At 36.1% G+C, this 21570-nt stretch overlaps 1 protein-coding gene across 2 annotated transcripts; it reads right to left on the minus strand.

The window, feature by feature from the left end:
* Positions 1-3327: 3327 nt before the first annotated feature.
* On the minus strand, positions 3328-20524 carry rnf145a (ring finger protein 145a). 2 transcript variants are annotated; one of them, XM_026280426.1, is made up of 11 exons: positions 20226-20524; positions 18647-18885; positions 14306-14414; positions 11708-11799; positions 9602-9837; positions 9344-9519; positions 8989-9129; positions 8057-8239; positions 7821-7968; positions 6017-6373; positions 3328-4770 (listed from the first exon to the last, which is right to left on the minus strand). In XM_026280426.1, exons 2-11 carry the CDS (start codon positions 18828-18830, stop codon positions 4444-4446), a joined length of 1953 nt encoding a protein of 650 aa, XP_026136211.1. In that variant the 5' UTR covers positions 18831-18885; positions 20226-20524; the 3' UTR covers positions 3328-4443. The 2 variants fall into 2 exon arrangements, with proteins under 2 accessions (XP_026136211.1, XP_026136210.1); XM_026280425.1 differs by having other exon boundaries at positions 18647-18890.
* Between the last annotated feature and the right edge of the window lie 1046 nt (positions 20525-21570).

Genomic DNA, 21570 nt, shown 5'->3' on the forward strand with positions numbered 1-21570 from the left:
GTCCCCCTGTATATTTATATTCCCACACAGCAGTTTAAAGTGGCAGAAACTACATAAGCAGTGGTAGTGGAAACGGTGCGTTTTCATGTGTCCAAATAAGAAACAGCCATTACTTATATTAAAACGAGTTTTGTGCATCACTTAAATATAGCTTCGTGTGCATGTGTGTAGTCTAAAAAAAATTGCCTGTATTTACGATAACCTGATAAAGATACTTAAATTAACCTTTATATAATATAAATATTCCTATTGCTGACAGCGACAAATTCGATTTGATTTGTAAAACAGATGTCCACATAAATCACGCTGTCGTTGATGAGTAGCCTACCAACCCTATAATTGAATTGAACTGAAACATAAAATAAATCATAATGCAAAACAAAGTTCTTGTGACGTGAGATAATTCAGTCAGTAGGCTACTTTTATCAGTTTCAAACCATTAGGCCGCGTGTCAATATATATATATATATATATATATATATATATATATATATATATATATATATATATATATATATATATATATATATATATATATATATATATATATGTATATATGTAGCCTATGTTTATTTAAAAGAAAAAAAATCTATTAACACTGTCAGGTAGGCCTAGTTTTATAATGTTGTAGCCTGCGTAAAATTCGTGCAACATAAAACAAAAGTCAAGACAATTGTGTTGTTTTCTTAATGCACCAAAATATCCATTGTTACCTTTGACTTTGTTTTCCATCTCAGTTTGACCTATATGAAATTGAGAAATAAGAGTTTCAGCTCATGGTGATTATGAAAACTGCTAAAATGTGTGCATATTCTGTGCATAATATAACGACTAAGAGAGTCTGTGGGTAGTGGAAAAGAAAAGAAATCGTGAACGTGTCGAGAATCGGACACAGGAGACGCGTGATTATTGGTTGACAGTCCAACATTGCCATCTTGTGGCCACACATGGAAAAGAAATGGGAAAAGAATTTGACTAAAGCTATAGTTAAAAACCTTATGTACTCGCTCATGTTATCGCAAACCCGAATGAGGTTCTTCAGTGAAACGAAAAGAGATGTTAGGCAGAATTCGAGGGACTGTAAAATTCAGTCACTGATCACATTCATTGATTTTTATTTCATAAAATGGAAGTTAATAGTATCTGGCACGTTATTGGATTTTTGGTTAAACTGTCCTTTTAAAATAGGCTTATCAGAATGAACTTGTGATCGTAGGCCTACTTTTGATTATGTGCATTACAACAGAACCCCTCGTCAAGATTTAGGTCAGAATTGAAAAAATGATATAGCTACTTTACTGTGATACTTGACCTTAAACTAGCTGTTCCATTGAAGGCCTTCAGATACACACACACACACACACACACACACACACTCACTGAGAGACACACACACCAAAATGAGTGGAGGAGAAACTCACACTGGAGGGGACTTGTGAAGACAACATAATTTATATTCTAGTTCCGTGAGAAAAAGTACCTAGGGAATATCTGGCCTTTCCAAAATGACCGAGTGCTTTGTTCTTGAGTTTCACATGTATTTTTTTGTAACATTTTTTTTTTTTTCTATTTTACACAAAGGTCGGGGTTCAAGGCTAACTTTGATCAGAAGGATGGAGAGGGGTTAAAGGGTAGCGTTCTTTGATTTGCTAATGTTTCCTCCATTCTCTCTTCCTGCCCCTCATGCTAAAGGGAGTTAAAGTGCTCACACAGGAAAAGCAGATAAATGCTCACATCTGCCTGCACTGAGACACCTCACACTGCGCTTAAATATCGCGGGAATATGCCATAACTGTTTATCACATTTCCAAATCCATACAGTAAAATACTTACGTTAAAAGAATAATTATGGCTATGACACCTGCACAGATGAGGGATGTACAGTAACTCTATAAGAGGTTAAGGGAAGCAAGTGATCTTCAGACCTCTGAAAGATGGTGAGTGGTCAGGAAATGAGTGCATATCCTGTCTGTGTCTCTTCATTGGATGTTTTGATGGTTTCAGCAGTCTGACATTACCTCAGCACTCAGGTGTGGGTCTGTTTGATTCATCACAGGTGAGTTTAAGAGTCCTGTAGGTCTTATTATGCTTCAGAAAGGCACTGTGAAAGAAAGCCATGACAAATGTTTCATGGGTTTGGTTTGGATTTATTCTGACATTAAGGCTCACGTTCAGGCACATTTAACTGAATTCAGTTGCAATTCAAACAGAAGTTACAAATAGGAGCACAAATTCAGAACAGTAATAGAATTATTTTCACTAAATGTTCACATCATAATAATGTACAAAATGGAAAAATGTATATTAATAAAAGATAATAACAGATTTGTTAAAGGGGTCATCGGATGCCCATTTTCCTCAAGTAGATATGATTCTTTAGGGTCTTAATGAAAAATCTGTGACAGTTTGGTTAAAATTTCTCAATGGTAGTGTAAAACAACCCTTTTTAGCTTATCGAAAAGAAGCTCTTTTCACAGCAAGCCATTTTCTAGCATTTTCCTTTAAATGTTAATGAGCTCTGCTGACCCCGCCCCTCTCTTCCTGAGTTGCTCTCAGAGGGACTGTTTACTTTAGATGCATTCATGGTGAAACTTGCTAATTAGCACATTATTAGGTGAATTGCAAAGATTCATGATAAAAACAACAACAACCTTATACTCACTTTTTCTGTTGTTTAAACCAGATCACGAATGACTCACACGAACATAAACTAATTTAGATAAATGGGGGAGGGTGCATTTCCTTCAAAAACAAGCATAGTCCACTGCATCTTCAGCGGCTCAGATGTCAGGAGTTAATGACAACTGCTTTGTTCATTATTACATCCAACAACAAAACACCTCAATTGATTAGGAGACATTCTTGTCTACATCTGCTCCAAGTGAAACAATGGCGGACTGATGATGACAGCTCACTCAGGGCGGGTCTAAGGTAAGACACCAGTCCAGTCTGTACCGAAGTGCTACTGTCAATCAAACTATTATGGGAGGGGCCTGAGATCGGCTTGATTCGCTCCGTTCCCACGAGCCACGGCTCTCGGCCCCGCCCCACTTGTCACAATGAAATAATAATTAAATTAATACTTATAAATACATTATTATGATCATCGTCACATATGGCTTTAAGAGCAGTAGGTCTAAGAGCTTTAAGTCTTTTACGACTTAGAAAGGCAGTGTGGAAGAAAGCCAAGACAAATATTTCATACTTAAGGTTTGGATTTATTCTGACATTCAGGTTCACGTTCAGACTTCAGGCATATTTTACTGAATTCAGCTGCAATTCAAACAAAGTTAGCCTTCACATAACACCGTTCTACATTTTTATAAAATAAAAATAAAAAATAAATAAAGAGGTTAAATTCAGCATGCTACAGAATACACTCCAGTCTCGTTCAGATTTGCTTTTAAATGGAAAATAGCTGTAACAGCTTAAAAAAAGAAAAAAAATGGTGGCTTAGATAAAAGTAACCTTTTTGTAGATTAAAAATCCCACAAAACGCAAACACCATTCATTTAACAAACAATGTTAAATACATTTAACTTAAACACTAAATAAAAAGAAAAACAGGCATTCGCAAAGTGTGCTCATACATTGTGTTGTACAATGTATTTAATACATACAATGTATTCATATTCACAAATGCGCTAAATGCCAAATACTGATGAGAATGATATTGACTCTCTTAAAACGGTCATAATGTTTATCCACAGCCAAAGGCACTTCCCACTACCGCCACTAGAGGTCGCAAGAGGCGCAGCGTTCATATGAGCCTGAGGCCGCTTCACGACACGCGATGCTGCTTAACACTGTACTTTTGCATATCAAAACTCCTTTACATATATATTTGTACATGGGTATATATTTAATATATAACTTGATTCAATGCATACACACCAAAATATTTGGTATCAGACAAGACAAACTTTGGAGCATTGCTTTATGTCATATTAGTGCAAATGCAGTGGCATATATATGTATATATATTTTCTCTGAATAAAACAAATGGAGAACAGAAAAAAGACAGGCTACTGATATTGGATACTTAGAGCGTGCTAGTGGATATGTGCTAAGTGCCTACAGAGCATCACAGCACTATATTGAAAGGTAACATGATCACATTCAGGTTGGTGTTCGCTGGAGATTGTAGTTTCATAATAAAGGGTTGAGGATTGGGGAACAGCTGGTGTTTTGGTAGATCCAGATGTGGAAGGGGTGAAATTTTTATTTTCACCTCTGATAAGCTTTCTGACCTCTAAAATCTATGATTTTTCTGGATGAGAGGGGGACGGTAGAAGGATTTGGACCGTATAGATGTCAGGAGCATTCCATGTGTACATACTGTATCAGTCACAGAGTGGGCCGACAGTGTCCCATCAGACCCTCTGCTGTAACACTGTCTTTTGTCCAGCAGTGTGTGGAGTTGGGTTTGGCTCAAGGCAGCTTTTAGGATTGGGAGGAGGAGCAGGCAGGAGTGTCACCGTCGTCTTTTAGCCCAACCATGAGGTCTGATGCTGAAGCGAGAGTGGTGTCATCTTGCTGGGGAACCTGGAGAGCTGAATCTGACTCTGGATGCTGTGAAGGGTCCAGATCACCTGCTAGCTGTATCGGGGGCTCTTGTGGAGGGGCGTCCTGTGTTGAAGAGCCGGGTTGTAATGAGCCTTTCAGCTGGTTGTGGCAAAGAGGGCAGGTCTCCTGCACATACAACCACTTTTTCAAGCAGCCGGCATGGAAGAGGTGACTGCAGGGGGTGATCACAGCTGACGTCATGTCCTAGATTCAAGAACAGAAGAGGAAAGTTATAAAAAAAGAAAGAAAGAATAATTAATAATAATAATACAATTATTATCATCATCAATAATATAACTATTATTTATAATTATAACATTATTATAATTATATATAATAATAAATTATTGTTATCATCATCATCCTCATCATTATTCCAACAATGGCAAATTATTATAAGTATAGTTAATAATAATAATCATCATCATCATCATCATCACCATCATCATCATAACAATAATAATAATACATTATTTTTTTATTAATATGTTTATTATATGTTGAGTAATAATATAATAATTTTCTTTGTATATTAATATTCATTATACTGATATAATAATTTGTCATTGGTATAATAATAATGCAATTCATTAATAATACAATTATTAGTAGTATTCAGTAATATAGTATACATAATAATAATAATAATAATAATAATTCTTCACATATTATTACATTGTTATGGTTATTATATCATTTTATCACTGAATCATTTATTCAGTTGATTTGTTCGAACAGCTGATTCATTCAGGAATGAAGCAAGTGACTGTGTTTATGAAAGGATAATCATGAATCACTGACACTTTCATGAATAAAACATGGCTGTGTTTGCTTTTAGAGATGCGCAACGGCTCAGCTGTGACTTTGTTTTAAACAATTTTCATTGACAAAATAGAGCAAAATCAGGCAGTAGTGTAATAGTCAGACAATATAATGTTGTCACTTAATATTTACTTAACTTATTGTTTATTGAACGGTTGTATTAAATCATTATCACATTTGCAATCTCCCTTAATAATCTTTAAACGCTGTCAGTTTTCACTTCAAGTGTTTAAGGGAATGTTTTTTTTAAGGTTTCTTCCTAGTGTGTTATGAATGTGGTTGTTAGGTGGTTGCTTACTGACCAAAGTCAAAACAGCACACCCTTAATTAAATCTCTATTATATTCTAGTCTCTGGATAAGGCTCCTTCAAAGTAAGTCTACAATATTGTCCGCCAAAAAAAGAAATCTTAAATCCAATCACTTGGAAAAGTCCTTCCAATATTAGATATGTCCATGTATATAACACAGATGGTGTGGCACAAATTATGTGCATAAGTTTAATAGTTAGAGGATTGTATGAACAATAGTGATGCACCGTAACTGAACCCACCATCTATCTAACACAGAAATACACAAGAAGACACGTGCTACAGAATGTACCTGGGCATCCATCACACACACACACACCTGGTAGCAGATGGAACAGATGTCATTGTGCTGCTGGAGTTGTTGGTGAGAAGCTGTAGGCAGGCTCTTGATCTTGTTGACAGCATCTCTGCGGAGCAGGAAACTCTGCCAGCCCAGCTGGGCCCTCAGCCACACGTTATAGTAAGAATGGATGAGCACGATGGTGGAGCCCATCACGGTCCACTCCCCAAACACTGTCTCCGACACACCGTACGCCACCACGCACAGCGCAACCAGGAACTCCAGCAGCCTGTAGGTGCCGTTCACCCAGTAGATGACATCATCCATGTTCTCCACCGGAGCCTTGCTGAGCTCCTCCACCATGAAGAGCACATAGATCAGCAACGTGCCCAGCACCTGAGAGTCAAAAGAGTTTAAAACAGAGGGACAGTTGAATTTCACCTTACACAAATGAGCAATAATCACACTCCTACACACCTGAAATAGGTCTTTCAGTGATTAGTAGATAGTAGGGTGGTGAAATGCTGATTTATATAATGTAAGAATTGGTCAAATTATTAGGAATTATTTAATAATAAATAATCATAAATATATGATTTTTTTTTACATATAGTTTTATTTTTGGCTTTGCATCGCAGGAATAAATTATATATGAAATATATGAAAAAAAAGAAAACAGTCATTTTAAATTATAATAACATCACAATATTTCACACACAAAAAATTTCACAAAAAAATGCTGATTATACATAATGTAGAAATTGGTCCAATAACCACTTACTTTACACTTTATCAAATTATTAAACTGTATTAATTATTATGAATATGAATATATATATATATATATATATATATATATATATATATATATATATACACATTGTTGCTATTAATAAAAATGTAAACATAGAATATCACCATTATAAATAAATTACTATTACTAAATTAATTATTTAAATATCAATAAACATTATTATTATATTTAGTACAAAATATTGTTAACATTTTACAATAACTTTACATTTGTTAACATTAGTTTAACTGTATTATAGGTAACATGAACAACAACAACAACAAAAAAAAAATACATCTGAAACATTTAAGAATTTTAAATTCAACATTTACTAATACATTATTAAAACCAAAAGATATATCTGTTAATATTAACCAATGGAACTGTGCTGACAGTAACTAAAAATTAAGTTATATTTTATTAACTGTGTGTGTGTGTGTGTGTGTGTGTTTGTTTAAAGTATGTATGTATACGTTTTAATAATTAAGTTGTAGAACACATATGTGCATTATTTCCTTACAAACAGGATGCAAAGATTCTCTTAAAGCAGAGTTTCATTTCTCCTTTCTTTAAGAATAAACTTTCTTTAAGAATAATCTTTAATTTCCCTGAGATACAGGATATTTTTTGGGAATTACAGTAAAGGCTCACAGAACCAGTTTCAACAAGATGATCAGCGAGAAACATAAACATCATCCAAATAACGGGAAAGTTTTTTTTTTATAGCTTTACATTAGAAGGCCGTTAGAGAACAGAGAAAATCATATAATACATATATAAGGATCCTCTATTAGATCTGCATTTTGTATGGATAATGCTACCAAAATTCATTAAAATCTCCAAGATGTTTGTCAAGATTGTATTGCAATAACATATTCTATATCAGGAATAAAATCTCAACACAATGATAATATTCCTACAGCGCCATTGAGAGTGACAGTTTCTCAAATTAATTTCTGTTCAGTTTCTACTCCTTTACACTGTTTCTCACACTCACTAATGCTGTAGTTCAGAGCTGATGGCATGTTTGTGTTTGTGTGGGAGCTCTACCTGTAATGAGGTCAAGATGCTGGAGGAGATGATGATCAGCAGCCAGAAGTCCATGTGGAAGAACTGACATATCATGTAGGACATGTAGGCTGGGAACACCAGCAGAAACGAGCACAAGCTAACCGCTCTAAAGTGTTTCCATAAACTCCTGTTGGCAATAATGATTATAAAATTACATTACAATGTTGACTTGTATAATACAGAAATATTTGACTTCAGCAATCATCCTTATGTACTTGTCTCTGGAGGCTCCCAGCGCCAGCACTATGGGATCAGCTATCTCCAGCATTGACTGCAGGATGGAGGCCACCACAATGAAGAGGATGATGCTGAGGAGGAAGGCTCTGTGGATGACCTGGAGCTCGATCAGTCCAGTCTGAACAGCGAGGATCAGAAGAGTGATTCCCTCCGTCATTCCCCTGAGAGAGAGATGAGGGATTGATGGACTTGTGTGATTTCCATAGTCAATTGTGTAAAAAAAAAAAAAAAAAAGTGCCATAATGATTCAAATATAGACTTCATGCCAAACTGTTTAACAGGGTTATAATGGTATACTGTAGTTACTTAAGGAAGGATTAAATGGAAGACAGATTAGCAGCTGGTGCAAAGCATGAAGAAGAGCTCCTTTGCCGAGATAAGACAGGTTCAATGCATTAAACTGATCAAAAGACATTTTGACACTAAACACATTTATAATATGCTGAAAGATTAGTATTTTAAATAAACACTGTTCTTTTGAACTGTCTATTAAGCAAAGGATCCTGAAAAAGAAAAAAATAAGAGGCACAATTGTTTTCAGCATTGATAATAATAAGATATGTTTCTTTAGTAGTAAATCAGCATATTAGAATGATTTCTGAAGGATCATAGGACACTGCTATAAAATAAATGTGGAAAATATATTAAAATAGAAATTAGAAAACTAATTTATTTTAAATTGTAATAACATTTCACAATATGCTATTTTTTAATCAAATAAATGCATTTAAGTCTTTCTTCAGAAACATTAAAAATAACCTCAAATATAATTAATATGAATAAAAGTAAATAAAACATTAAATAAAAAAAATATGTTTTATTAATTAATAATAAATAAATAAGACAACATTCCTACGTGTTTCATAAGAAAAAAAACTTTTTGAGTGACAGGAGGGTGGGTATATGATACCTGTGCATGGTGTTGTCATTCATGAAAGCCCTATAGCCCTGCAGGTAGAACTTGCAAAGAGTGAGCACTCCCAAAGCAACGAATGAAACGGTGAAGACCAGGCCCAGCAGGGAGTACGGAGTACAACAGCACTCTGCAATACTGGAGACCATTTACATTTAGAAATGAAGTGCTGTGCACCTTCATGTGACCAAAATCAATCAAACATTTAGCATTTACAAACAGTTCATCGAATATTTTACTGGAAAATAAATCAAGATCAGTGACACCTATGTTATTCTATTTCTCTATGACGATCTTTAGTTTAATGTTCAGGATTGACAAGCAGAGCAGAGCAGCCTGAGCTTCAACTCACCTGGTGAGAAAAAGGAAGAGCAGCCTCTCTCTAGATGTGGGCTGGTCCCGTGTGCTGAAGTATGTGTAGATTTGCAGAGCAAACAGAACCAGCCAGAAACACATGAACAACACGGGCAGAACCAACTGATTCCACAGAGACATACCGAGAGCCAGCAAGCCATAAACCTCCACCACCTACCAGAATAATATGGAGAAGAGCTTAATTCTTGTTTCTTTGATTTAACACTGTTCTAAAACTCATTCTTTAGCCTCTAACCTGTGCAAGTTCCCGGTACGCTGTCTTGGCCAAATTAAATGGCACCAGCAGGTTGGAGGCCAAAAAGTAGATGACTTCCAGGCCTGTGAAAATCATGGCAAAACGATTGACGAAAACGATGGTCTCCAAAGGGACCAGGCACAGCCTGGCCACCAGAGGGAGCAAGTGCGCTGAGAACAGCCAAATGCGCTTGGTCTGCATCACACAGGAGCACAAGGTACAGACCACCAGCTGGCCTATTCACACATAAACACAGAGAAATAAAACATCTTATTCAAAAAAGAATTAAAGATATAGAAATGTTAGCAATAATAAGATGACTAGTACAGCAAAGCATCAGACCTAAATCTGTGCCGTTTGTTCCCTACTGTACTCACTGACATTAATGAATGCATCTGTTCTGGCTGGAGTTAATTAGGCCCTACAGATTTTAGAGTAATGGCTGAAGGACCCAGCAGCACTCAAGAACTCAATGAGCACAACATTGAAACAGCAAGTAGTAGATGCTAGGGATGTATTTTACCACAAAATGAAAAAAGACAGAAATTAGATACATACATAAAGCCTATTATGGACCAGCATATTCTTTCAAATGAGGGGGGGGGGGGGGTCTCATAAATGTGATGCAGTAAGAAAAGAATTCTGTCTGTACACAATGTCTTTCTAAAAAATAAATAAATAAACAGAAACTTACAAAATTACAAAAATGTCCATTCAGTATAGCATGTACTGTATTAATGTATACATAGGATTATTCTTTAAAGTAAATGTACTTTACGATTTAAATAATTATTTTTATTTACATGAAAGAAGGTCTTAGTTTAGACCAATGTTTTATTTTTACTTTTTCACAAATTATATATATGATTTGGTTCAAACCTTATATTTTGATTTAAAGACTATAAATAAAGACCTACAGATGTTTACTGTAAATTATTTTTTAAGTACGCATAATCTTTGCTATGTACTAACAAAAATAAAAAATTAATACATTTATAAATAAAACCCACCGAAAATTCAGCAGTTTCAGTAAAGCCAGCCAGTTTCTTAATGCATTAACTAAAGTTAATTAATGGGACTTTATTGTAAAGTGTTACTTATGCAAATTGTGTCATTTATTATTATTATTATTATTATTATTATTATTATTATTATTATTATTATTATTATTATTATTATTATTATTATTATTATTATTATTATTATTATTATCATTATTATAAGGTGAAAAATGACAGGGATATATTTGGGTAGTGAGATTTATCTCCCTAAATGTCAAGAGTAACATAGAAAGAGAAAGGGTGGAAAAAATATAGTTGATGAGAAAGCAAGAAAGTCAGAGGAAGGGACGGAAAGTGAGATAGAGTTAGGGAAAGTATGACATATTACAAATAAGGGGAAGGGGATACAGTATTTGTGAGTGAGAAAAAAAATTAATATAGGAAGTGAGCAGGAGTGGTTTTGACATTAAGTAAGGATGGTTCTTATAGAAAAAGTGATGAGAGGGGAAATATGACAGCTGCATCTATGGCTTTAGTGTGGTTTAGGGCAGGCAGCATATAAGACGGGAACAAGAGTGGGAAATGCCTTGATCGCTGACATCACATCTCAAGACATGCAAAACTACCCAACTCTCCCTAGAATGACACTACATGAGCACACGTTCCGACTGAATAAGATCTGTAATGAGTCAGTATTGGACTCGCACACAACAGGAACATGACTTGGAACATTCATTTGAAGTCAACATGAAATCAGAACTGGCCCGCTTTAACTTATTAATACAACTTCATAGATAGTGCTTGACTGTATATAATTTTAAATAAATTTTTATTAATTATATATATTTAAACAAATGATATTATTTTATTAATAATTAATCATGAATTAATTAATTGATTAATATTAAAAACAAATATTTGTAATTATATATTCAATAATTCATCAGTACACATTATTCTAATGAAAAAAGTTTTTATAAGCTTTTATTAGAATGTAATAACTTCTTACTCTAAAACTAGCTATTCAACTGACATCACAAGTGTCCCTTTTTTTCAGGCCTGCAACAACCACTGAGATGCTTTAGAGAGTTTGTAAGGCACTTACAGATGAGCGCAGTAGTGAAGCGGTTGATGGACAGAGGCTCCAGGTACAGCGGGCCCTCATAGCCTGACTCCAGTTCACTGCGCACATAGTCCCTGAAACAGAGAACAGAGACCTTATTCTAACCTCTCACAGCGCGACATTCCCCGAGTCATCACAGCCTGTGGAGGATCTATACTTACAGCCCGAGTCAGACAGAGCAGAGCGGTGGAACCATCGCTCCATCTGTTTTTATCAGACTAGAGTTCCTGAGAGAACAATCCCTTATATAACACTCAGCTGAGTCCCACTGAGCAAACAAAATAACCACTACTGACATTCAGAAGTTTAAAATACTCATTTACCCTTAGCTAAGTTTTTTTTAATAAGGGTCTGCAAGCCCTAGAGGCTCTGCAGGGGCTCCAGCAATTATTTTTGATCTAAAACTAATTTTTTTTTTAGGGAAAAAAAAAGGTCCTGTTTAACTTTGTTCATGGAACACAAAGGAAGAATTTCTGAATAATGTGCTGGTCACTCTTTTTTTAACCAATTATAATGCATGAAACTGAAGCTTAAAAAAATATGCTAAATTATAATTAAAGCATCATAAAAGTGGACAGTAAATGCTGTACACTTTTAAAGCCCTCCAATATCTTTTGGTAAAATTTTGATTATTGAAATGGCTTCACAACATCATAACAATTTTTTTTCTACATGACTCGGACAAGTTGGGAGAGTAACTTTAGAGGACCGAATGGATGTCATATATGGCACACATATACCTGAATAAACATTTACAAAGCTTGCTTAAATTCTTATCTGAGCTTGGCTCTGCTCAGTTTGAGCAGGCAAAGAGGGAATAAAGGGAGGCAGGTGAGTTAGGAGCTGGCAGTAATGGCTTTGCCACACTTGGTTGATCTTAATTTGAGCAGCCACTGCTTTTTCTACCAACACATATAATACTGAGAAATGTGCTAGAAAGCTCTCTCTTAATCTGACACTAAACAGCCAGCTGTCAAACACAAAACACCACACTGTAATTGAGGACCAATGAGCATGGCAGAGGAGCCTCCAGTAAAGTAACATGTCTGTTGTAATGCCTGCTCAGATATTAACGTTCTCTCTACCTTCCAAGCATTAAAAACATTTATTTTTGTGTAGCATTAATATAAATGTTAACAGAAGTAAAAAAAAAAAAATCTTCCTTTTGGCTAGGTTCTTTGTTAATCACATTATTAATTAGGTTATTAATTCATTATTATTGTTCAAATAGTACTAAAGGTATTAAAATACAAAATAAATAAACATTTATGTTCCATGTAGAAACAACTGCATAGAGGTTAGAAAGACATGAAGGCAAGTAAATAATAACATAATATAATATACACTACCGTACAAAACTTTGGGGTCCATACGATTTTAAGAAATTATTATTTAGCAAGGATCAAAGGTGACAGTAAACTTTTTTTTCTATTTCAATAAATGTTCCTTAATATGATATGATATATGATAATATAATACAATACAAAACCATTTTGGAGTGACCTATCACCTTAAAGGGATAGTTCACCCAAAAATGAAAATTTCCCCATGATTTACTCACTCTTAAGTCATCCTAGCTCTATATTACTTTCTTCTTTCAGATAAATACAATCGAGTTACTGTATATGAAAAAATGTCCTGGCTCTTCCAAGCTTTATAATGTCAATGAATGGGGGTTGAGATTTTGAAGCCCAAAAAAGTGCATCTGTCCATCATAAAAAGTGCTCCACATAGCCCTGATGGTTAATAAAGGCCTTTTGAAGCAAATGTACTGTATGCATTTGTGTAAGAAAAATGTCCATATTTAAAACTTTATAAACCATAATCTCTGGCTTCTGCTAACCATCATATGTGGATTCACGAGAGAGTGGTGTTCCAGTTTAAAATAAATAAAATAATAAATATAAGAAAAAAACAAAACATTTTACTTAAATATAAAAAGCTAATATTTACTCCTTTTTATACATATGAACTTTCATAATTTTCAAACTTGCTGGCTAGTAAGTAAATGTGCTGCCAGATTCAGCACTGCTGAGTGAAGAGTGAAATGTGTCAGTGAATGAAATGACACAGTTTTGTTTTGTGCTTTGATAACAGCAGCGAATAGCCTAGATTTATGCTTTCAGTTCGAACAGAATGTCAACCATGTCGGTATGCAAATGAGTAGTCTGAACTTATTTACACAGGGCTTTTTTTGCTCACACATGCACACCTGCGTACTTATGTGAACTCCTAATAATAAAGATTGGAAGAGCCAGGACATTTTTAAAATTACTCTGATTGTCTGAACGAAGAATGTCATATACACCTAGGATGACTTGAGGGTCTGTAAATTATGGGGTTACTTTAATTTTTGGGGAGAACTATCCCTTTAAGGACAAAGTAACAAACAAAGATAAGTGTAAACAAATATAATCAACCATACTGTATAAATTTACCTGATTTAAAATGCATGATGGATTCTCTCTTGATGAATGGCAAACAGTGTTTTTAAGGGAATTTTAGTGGCTATCAGGGTTATTATGGTGGGAGCAGCTTTTCTGTCAATCTCTTTCTATTTCTGAAGTCCTAAACTCTCACCTTGAGATCTGGTGACCAGCGAACAGCAGCAGAGCAGTGAGCACATACAGGTAGAGCTGCACCAGGTGCTGTCGGGGCAGGGTGAGCAGAACCAGACTCAGGATGTAGCCTGAAAGAGAGAGGGATAAAGAATGAGACCGCTGTTAGACTGCTATGTGAGGATGCTGTCAAGCACACAGAAGGGCCTCTGAGGACACATCTCTCTCAATATCTCTCAGACCAGCAGAGAGAGTCCATTCACTCAAGACTGTCACACAGCCAGAGCTCACCGACTGAATTATCCGGATATCCCGTTCATTGATACTCACACCTGCAAAAAGAGTCTTTGGCTATGCTCAGAAAGGAATACTAGCATACTGTTCAGTGGGCAGAATATACCATATACAGTACTACCTACTATTTGTTTAATAGCATATGAGACAAACAACATGCAAAATGCTAATATAAAAAAGTAGCTTTAGTAGTCTACATTGTTTACACATTACTATATTGTTCATAACTTATTTGGCAGTCTGATGTGCATAGTTAGTAAGATCATGTAAAAAAAAATCATGAATGTATAAGCTATAAATAATGTTTAGACCAGCACCATTTCAAATGTGTGATTTAGCTTTTATACAACAGTAACTTACATTGTAAACCTTAATTTTACAACTACAAAATCTATTGCAGTTGTGTATGAATCAGTGTTTCTGAACAAATCAATTGAGTGAATAATTAGATGACTCATTAATACACACAGCTACATATTATTCATTTTTTTTATATTTATATTTATGCATTTAGCAGACGCTTAAGCGACTTACATTGCATTCAAACTAAAAATTTTCTCCTATCATGTTTTCCCTGGGATTCGAACCCCCAACCTTGCGCTTTCTAATGCAATGCTCTACCACTTGAGCTACAGGAACTCTACATGTTTCATTGTTAAATTAATCAGTATTTTTTAACTAAGTAGGTGAGTCAATCATTCATTCACTCAAAGGGCAATCACTTGTCGCCACCTACTAGAATTATAGAAAGATGTAACCTGCAAAAATCGTCACTTAATATTCTCAACATAATGTACTAATACACAAACTGACTGGAAAATACTGACAGTCACTTCTGGAAAGCGCAAACAGAAACTATTGGAGTGATAGTGACAAGTCCCAGTGCTGCTGAACTGGCACTCTTGAAGCACTGACTGGCCAATCAAATTCGAGGACTGGAACTAACTGCTATTTAATGCACTGTACATTTATGTAACTAGTAGATCATCAAGTTATTTTAGGCATACAGAAAATGTGCAGCATAAACAGTACAAGTTGGATGCTGTTTTGAGCCTACTGTATGTTATGGCCATCACTGAGAAAACGGAAATAGTAGACAACACAATTTCAACATGAGAAGTAGGTTATTGGAATGCTTGCATTATACATTTACCTAAAAAAACAGAGCATTGTTTCCTGAAATGTAAATAGATTCAGTATTATATGTTATAACGAACAAGGGTATTGTAGTACATGATTCAGCCTCCAGTCTTACATTCACTGGCTCACGCTGACGTGTTTGTGTGTTCATACGAGTGTGTGTAGACAGGATGAGGTGGGAGATTAAGGCTTTTGCCATGCACAGATTAAGCTTTAATTACTCCACTGCCAAACCCTCTTGATCCCTCCTGTTGCGTAACTGTTTATCTGATGTTCAACACTCACCCTCTCCACTTCACTTCTGCCATTCACAAATATAAAAACATGCACCATACTCCACTGTCTAGAACACAGGAGAAACGCAACACAGTGGAAATATTCTACTTGGATTGAAGACACAAACTTTATCTCAGTATTGATTAATGTGAAGTATGCTGGCACACTAGCTTGAACCAATGCAATTACCTGGGAATAAAGTTAGCGCTGAAATATGAGGAAGCTCTCGCCAGGTCAAAGAGCAGAGGACTTGGCCAGGTTTGTGGCTGGATAAAATGTTGAAAGACAGCTCATATTATCCATAGGCAGTAAAGACGGAAAGTGCCCGTGATCTTGCTGACAGTAGATGTTCTCCATGTCTCAATTTAACCTCTCTGCTTTTGTGTCTTCAGCCAAACCAAACTCTCTGTACTTTATCTTCTCCTATATATATGTATTGTTAAAAAGTTGGATGGACAATGCTCTGTTTCCAAATATAGATATAATCATAGGGCTAAAGTCCAGAATATATAGAGAATAACAAAAAGTGGAGTTGTTCTGCAGAAATGTCAGCTTCATAGTGTTAAGTAAGGACATCTCTATTAGTTCTAATAGCACTGCAGTGTCATATTTTGAAACTGAAGTGTTGAACAGACAGAACAGGCCTATTTTTTTCCACTTTATTATAGTGCAAAATCCACAGGAGCTTCTCAGGGCCAGGTGGTTTTTCTTAACTCTAACACAAACCCAGCAAGCCTGAGATTAAAGAAATGCACCAAAGTTTCTCCTGACAGCAGCGCTTTTCATCTGTGGGAGCTACTGTACTTGGACTAAGTCCCCCATTCAGCAGGGGGTCCTGAGGGTACTGTAGCACCACCAACACTGAACAAGTTACACCTGCAAAACAAAGCTGCAGCCAAGAACAGGAGCTGCTGAAATTCTATTAAACAGAACACCAGTAATGTTCCTGCTAGCAGTAGCTCTGAAATGTCAGAGCAATAGCTAATAAAGCGCACTGCAGAGATGGAAGAATGGAACTGTTTTCTGCTGCTTTGTTTTATGTAATAACCGAGAAAAACAAATCATGCCTGTTTGTTGTAAATTATTCATTTATTGTTGTGAATACACTTAATCTACTACATGTTGGTATTTTAGACAGTTAGTGTGGAAAGAGAATATTATGTGTAATAAAAAGGTGAATGTCATAAAAAGAAAAAATCATTTAAATAGTTTAAAACGCATGTGCAGCATTTTCAAAAAAAGTAGTCTTTGATTTATTTTGGTTTCATATGTATTTATTATGGTTTTAATAAACAAATATAATGAATGAATGAATAAATAATAAACAAATTACAATATTGCAGAGTTTTTTTGTTCAGTATGTTTCTGAATGTTGTTTCCATGTGAATGATTAAATGGACTAAAGATCTGTCAGTATGCAAAAATAGCAGTTTTAAGGAAATATTAATAAACAAGTCAAAAATATAACATAAACAAAGTTGAAAATGTTAATCCATTTGTTACGGCCTAAGCAAGTCAAGTCACTGTATGTATAAATTGCATTTTGAATAAATGATTAGATGAGCATAGTTGCATTGGCAAAAATTACAATGTGTATCCATCCAAAACAATAACTTTTTATTCTGTAAGCTAGATGTACAGTGTGCCGTATTGTTTTGCAATTTGCTGGGTGTTAGTCTGTGTTCTAGAGTCATTACCAGAAGCTGCCATTATTGTACAAACACATCCGCATGTAACCTCAAAAGTCGCCTCTCCAGGGTAAATAACAGCCACATGGGCATAGCACATGACCACACACACACACACACACACACACACACACATACAGACAAATCACTGTCATTAGGGTTTGTTCCTTTGGGTATTACACAAACATCTGCTCCAAAAGCCAGTTTTCCTGGAGTCTGTGGCTTTAATTAAAGTTTATAAACCATAAAAAGATGGGGTTATGTGGATGAAGTTGTACTAAAGTTACTTACAAACAAAACAAACTGGAACCTAAAAACATGCTCTACAAGTCGGAAACCCTTTCAGATAGAAAAACAAATGTGAACAACTGAGAAGGGGAGAAAATAAAGTAATTAGCAACAAAGAGTTTCACAAACATCAACACAGCACGATCCTTGTGAATAACTCATGAGATGCATGTGTTTGGATATGTGCAGCAGATGAATGGGGGCTGATGCTACGCTCCACTGAGTCTTTTTAAAACTCAGGACAGGGGGCTGAGACAGTCCTGTGGCCTGAATCAGTCGCCTCTGACTCCAGACCATTGTCAGCAGGACCACAGGGTAAATAAACAGCGAGAAATAGGTTTGAATGGGTTATTTTCATTTGATTATTCTTTTGCATTTGAGGTTTTTGCCAGCTCATTTAAGTTTTTTCCATTTTCCACTCAATCATCTTCAACATTCAATTATTCGTAAGCACAAAAACATATTAATAAGATGCAAAAAAGCCACAAATTCACCAACATGTAAAATAGATACACATTTCCAAAACAGTGTTTTAAGTAGCAAGAAGGAAACAGGGAAACAAATAAACTGATCTACAGATGAGTACCATGGTGCAGAGATGGCAATACCATGCTACCTTGATGGGCATTTCATGGTGTACCCCAGAATTCATCACATAAAATAGGTTTGTTACTCACCCACATAGTGAAGGTAGAGGGCCAGGTACTTGTACTGGAAGAGGGGGTTGTTGTTGAGGCTGCTTCTCTGGATCTTTTGGAAGAAGGAGCTGACATCCCAGCGGTACAGCACCTCTAGTAACATGATACTGGGGACCCGCAGGCCCACATTCAGCACCGCCTCCACCCGCTCCTTCACAGCCATCACTCCTGACTACCGCCAACCACACACAATTCACTGGCACTATCACACACCGGCACTGCACTGATACGAGATAGAGAGCAACAAACAGAGATAGAGAGAGAGGTTCATGACTGTCAGACAGTAAAAAAGCTTTTGTCTGAGACATGCCCCGATGCATAAGAAAAGCTCTGAAAACAAGACCAGAATACTGATTAAGAGAATTATTTCTCAACTGAATACATGAGCGAATACAAAAAGTTTATATGTAAGTTATAATTAGACAGAGTACATTTAAAATGTGGCAGCATTGTACTGAAGTGGACAGAGTTAAACACAGGTTATTACATAACCTGTTTGTTTCCTTAGGGCTGCATGTTTTAAACTTACACAAAACACAGTGTAGACGTTGCATCTGATAAACAGCATAATAGACTATAATTTAGCAAATAATGTAGATAACTTGATTGTCAAAGTTTCCAAAGAAGTGTAGAGCAGCAGTTACATGATCTATTTTGCACTCAGTGTGCTACCTGTACAAACTTTTGAAGGAGGCGTACATTTTTGTAAATGTGTTCTTTTTGTGACATACTTGTAAAAGACCTACTTAGATATATAATAAAGGTTTATATACAGACAGAAGGCTATATGTTTGTATTTTTAGCAGGAAATTGTTTGGCCAGCCTACTGTTGCTATGGTTACCTCGTAATGCTTGAGCATTTCTGCCACTTATCTAACTTTTGTGATTAATGAAACCTTCCAAATCCCTTAAAACGTATACTTGTCTGTAAAAATAGATACTTTTATCATCACAACTTGTTGTTCTGACTTCCTTTGGGAGATTTAAACTTTACTAAAAAAGTATCCCGGCCAATCGACCCCACTCTGATAAAGTGTTTTCTAATGTTGGAGCCAGCGGGAGCTGTCGAAATGAACTATAGTAACCCCGACCACATTGAAAATGCAGTGTGTGACTGGTTGATCTCACAATGAGCCTGTTGCAGTACTAAATAAGCGCGTCGACAAAAAGAACTTCGTTTTCCGTGCTATTGAGGCAAATAAAACCAAACGAGAGGATATTGATGTAGCCAATGTTGTCTGTAATGTTACACTGACGCGACGCTGCGTTAGCACGTACGTTGTGATTACCGGTGTTAAACGTCTGTAATAAAAGGAAACCTGCACGGAAATATTCAGATATCTCTGGTCTCTAATTGCACGTTATATAACGTTAACAGCGTTACTTGGATGCAGCTATGGCTATGTAGTACGCGGCTAACGTTATAAATGTGCCTCCTCTCTCTAGAGATGCTGCTATGAACTGCAGTGACCTCGGATAACAAACACTGACACACTCATGTCCGGATCCCCAGCTCAATGAACCGCAATTTAACAGACAACATAAACATTCAACTTACACAATTAGGACTCTCGCAAGTGCTCACGACTACGATGTCAGACCTTTATTCTTCTGTCGGATGTCAACCATGTTGACGGAGGAATGAACGTAGTGGTTGGCGGTCTCAGGGAAATGGCATTCCTACCAACGCGGCGCGGCACCTGGACTGGTATCACATCATCCCGCAGCCATTACAGATCGCCACAGTGATCGGTACTGAGCATGTGCGCCGCGGAGAGCGGATTAGCGAGCGCGTGGCATCGCGAGGGCACAGCCACACACTGGACACTGAGAGAAAGAGAGGGAAGAAGGAGAGGTGGTGGACAGGTGGAATGATAAGGAGTCACACATTCACACGGGCTGAGAATAATACAAAAATGATAATCGACTTTAATTAGGCTATATGTGACACTGCCTTTTCACATTAATATATCTCTCCCCCATCGCCTTTTTGGCGTTGAGAAAAGTCAGCCTGAGAGCCTATTATTTCTTTCAATAATAAAACACATATAACACACACACACAATTGTCGAAGTAGGCCTGTATATGTATTAGTGTGTTTGACCCTGGACCACAAAACCACCCATATAAGGGTCAGTTTTTTTTAAAATTGAGATTTCTACAGCATGTATGGTTTGTTAGTATAGGACAAAATTTGCCAATACACAACTATTTGAAAATCTGGGATTCGAGGGTGCGAAAAATAATTCGAAATATTTGAACAATAATTTTGACCCATACAATGTATATTTGGCTAATCCTACAAATTTACCCATTCTACTTATGACTTTTTTGTGGGGTTACGCACATATACTGTAACATATTTAATTGTGTCAGTGTCAATATATATATGGACCTTACTGTATAGGCCTATATAGAGAGAGACAGAGATAGATAGATAGATAGATAGATAGATAGATAGATAGATAGATAGATAGATAGATAGATAGATTTAAAGAAGTGTAATGATCTATCTCTGCTTCTTCACACAGAACAAAAAAAAAAGCATGTGGTGAAAAACTGTTGACCTTAATCACACTTTGTGGGGAATTATCATCTCCCAACCCCTAGTAATTTCTCCTCTTGTGGTGAAGACACAGCTGGCTCAGCTATTCACTCATGTCGATGTGAACTTCCCTCCTGTATGAAGCATCATTTACGGAGTATGAAGTAGCACTACGATGTAGGAATATACGGTAAATATCCATTCAGTAATAAAATACAATAGGTCACATGTTAACCCACAATGGCGGTGCCAAAGCAGCTGTCTTGTGGTAAACCAAAACAATAGTTTCAAAAACAAGAGCCCTGAATCATGTCAAAATCACAATCTCATCGTTTTCATCTTGAATTTGTTTGTTTGG

Source organism: Carassius auratus, chromosome 14 (assembly GCF_003368295.1).
Source record: "Carassius auratus strain Wakin chromosome 14, ASM336829v1, whole genome shotgun sequence".
Taxonomy (NCBI): domain Eukaryota; kingdom Metazoa; phylum Chordata; class Actinopteri; order Cypriniformes; family Cyprinidae; genus Carassius; species Carassius auratus.

Bases quoted from the DNA above. Each gene is read 5' to 3' on its own strand.
- rnf145a (XM_026280426.1), bottom strand. From the start codon at position 18,830: ATGGCTGTGAAGGAGCGGGTGGAGGCGGTGCTGAATGTGGGCCTGCGG. The intron at 9,520-9,601 runs GTTAGAGGCTAA...TTATTCTGGTAG, and splicing joins CGTACCGGGAACTTGCACAG to GTGGTGGAGGTTTATGGCTT. The intron at 4,771-6,016 runs GTGTGTGTGTGT...TCTTGAATCTAG, and splicing joins TCTGTTCCATCTGCTACCAG to GACATGACGTCAGCTGTGAT.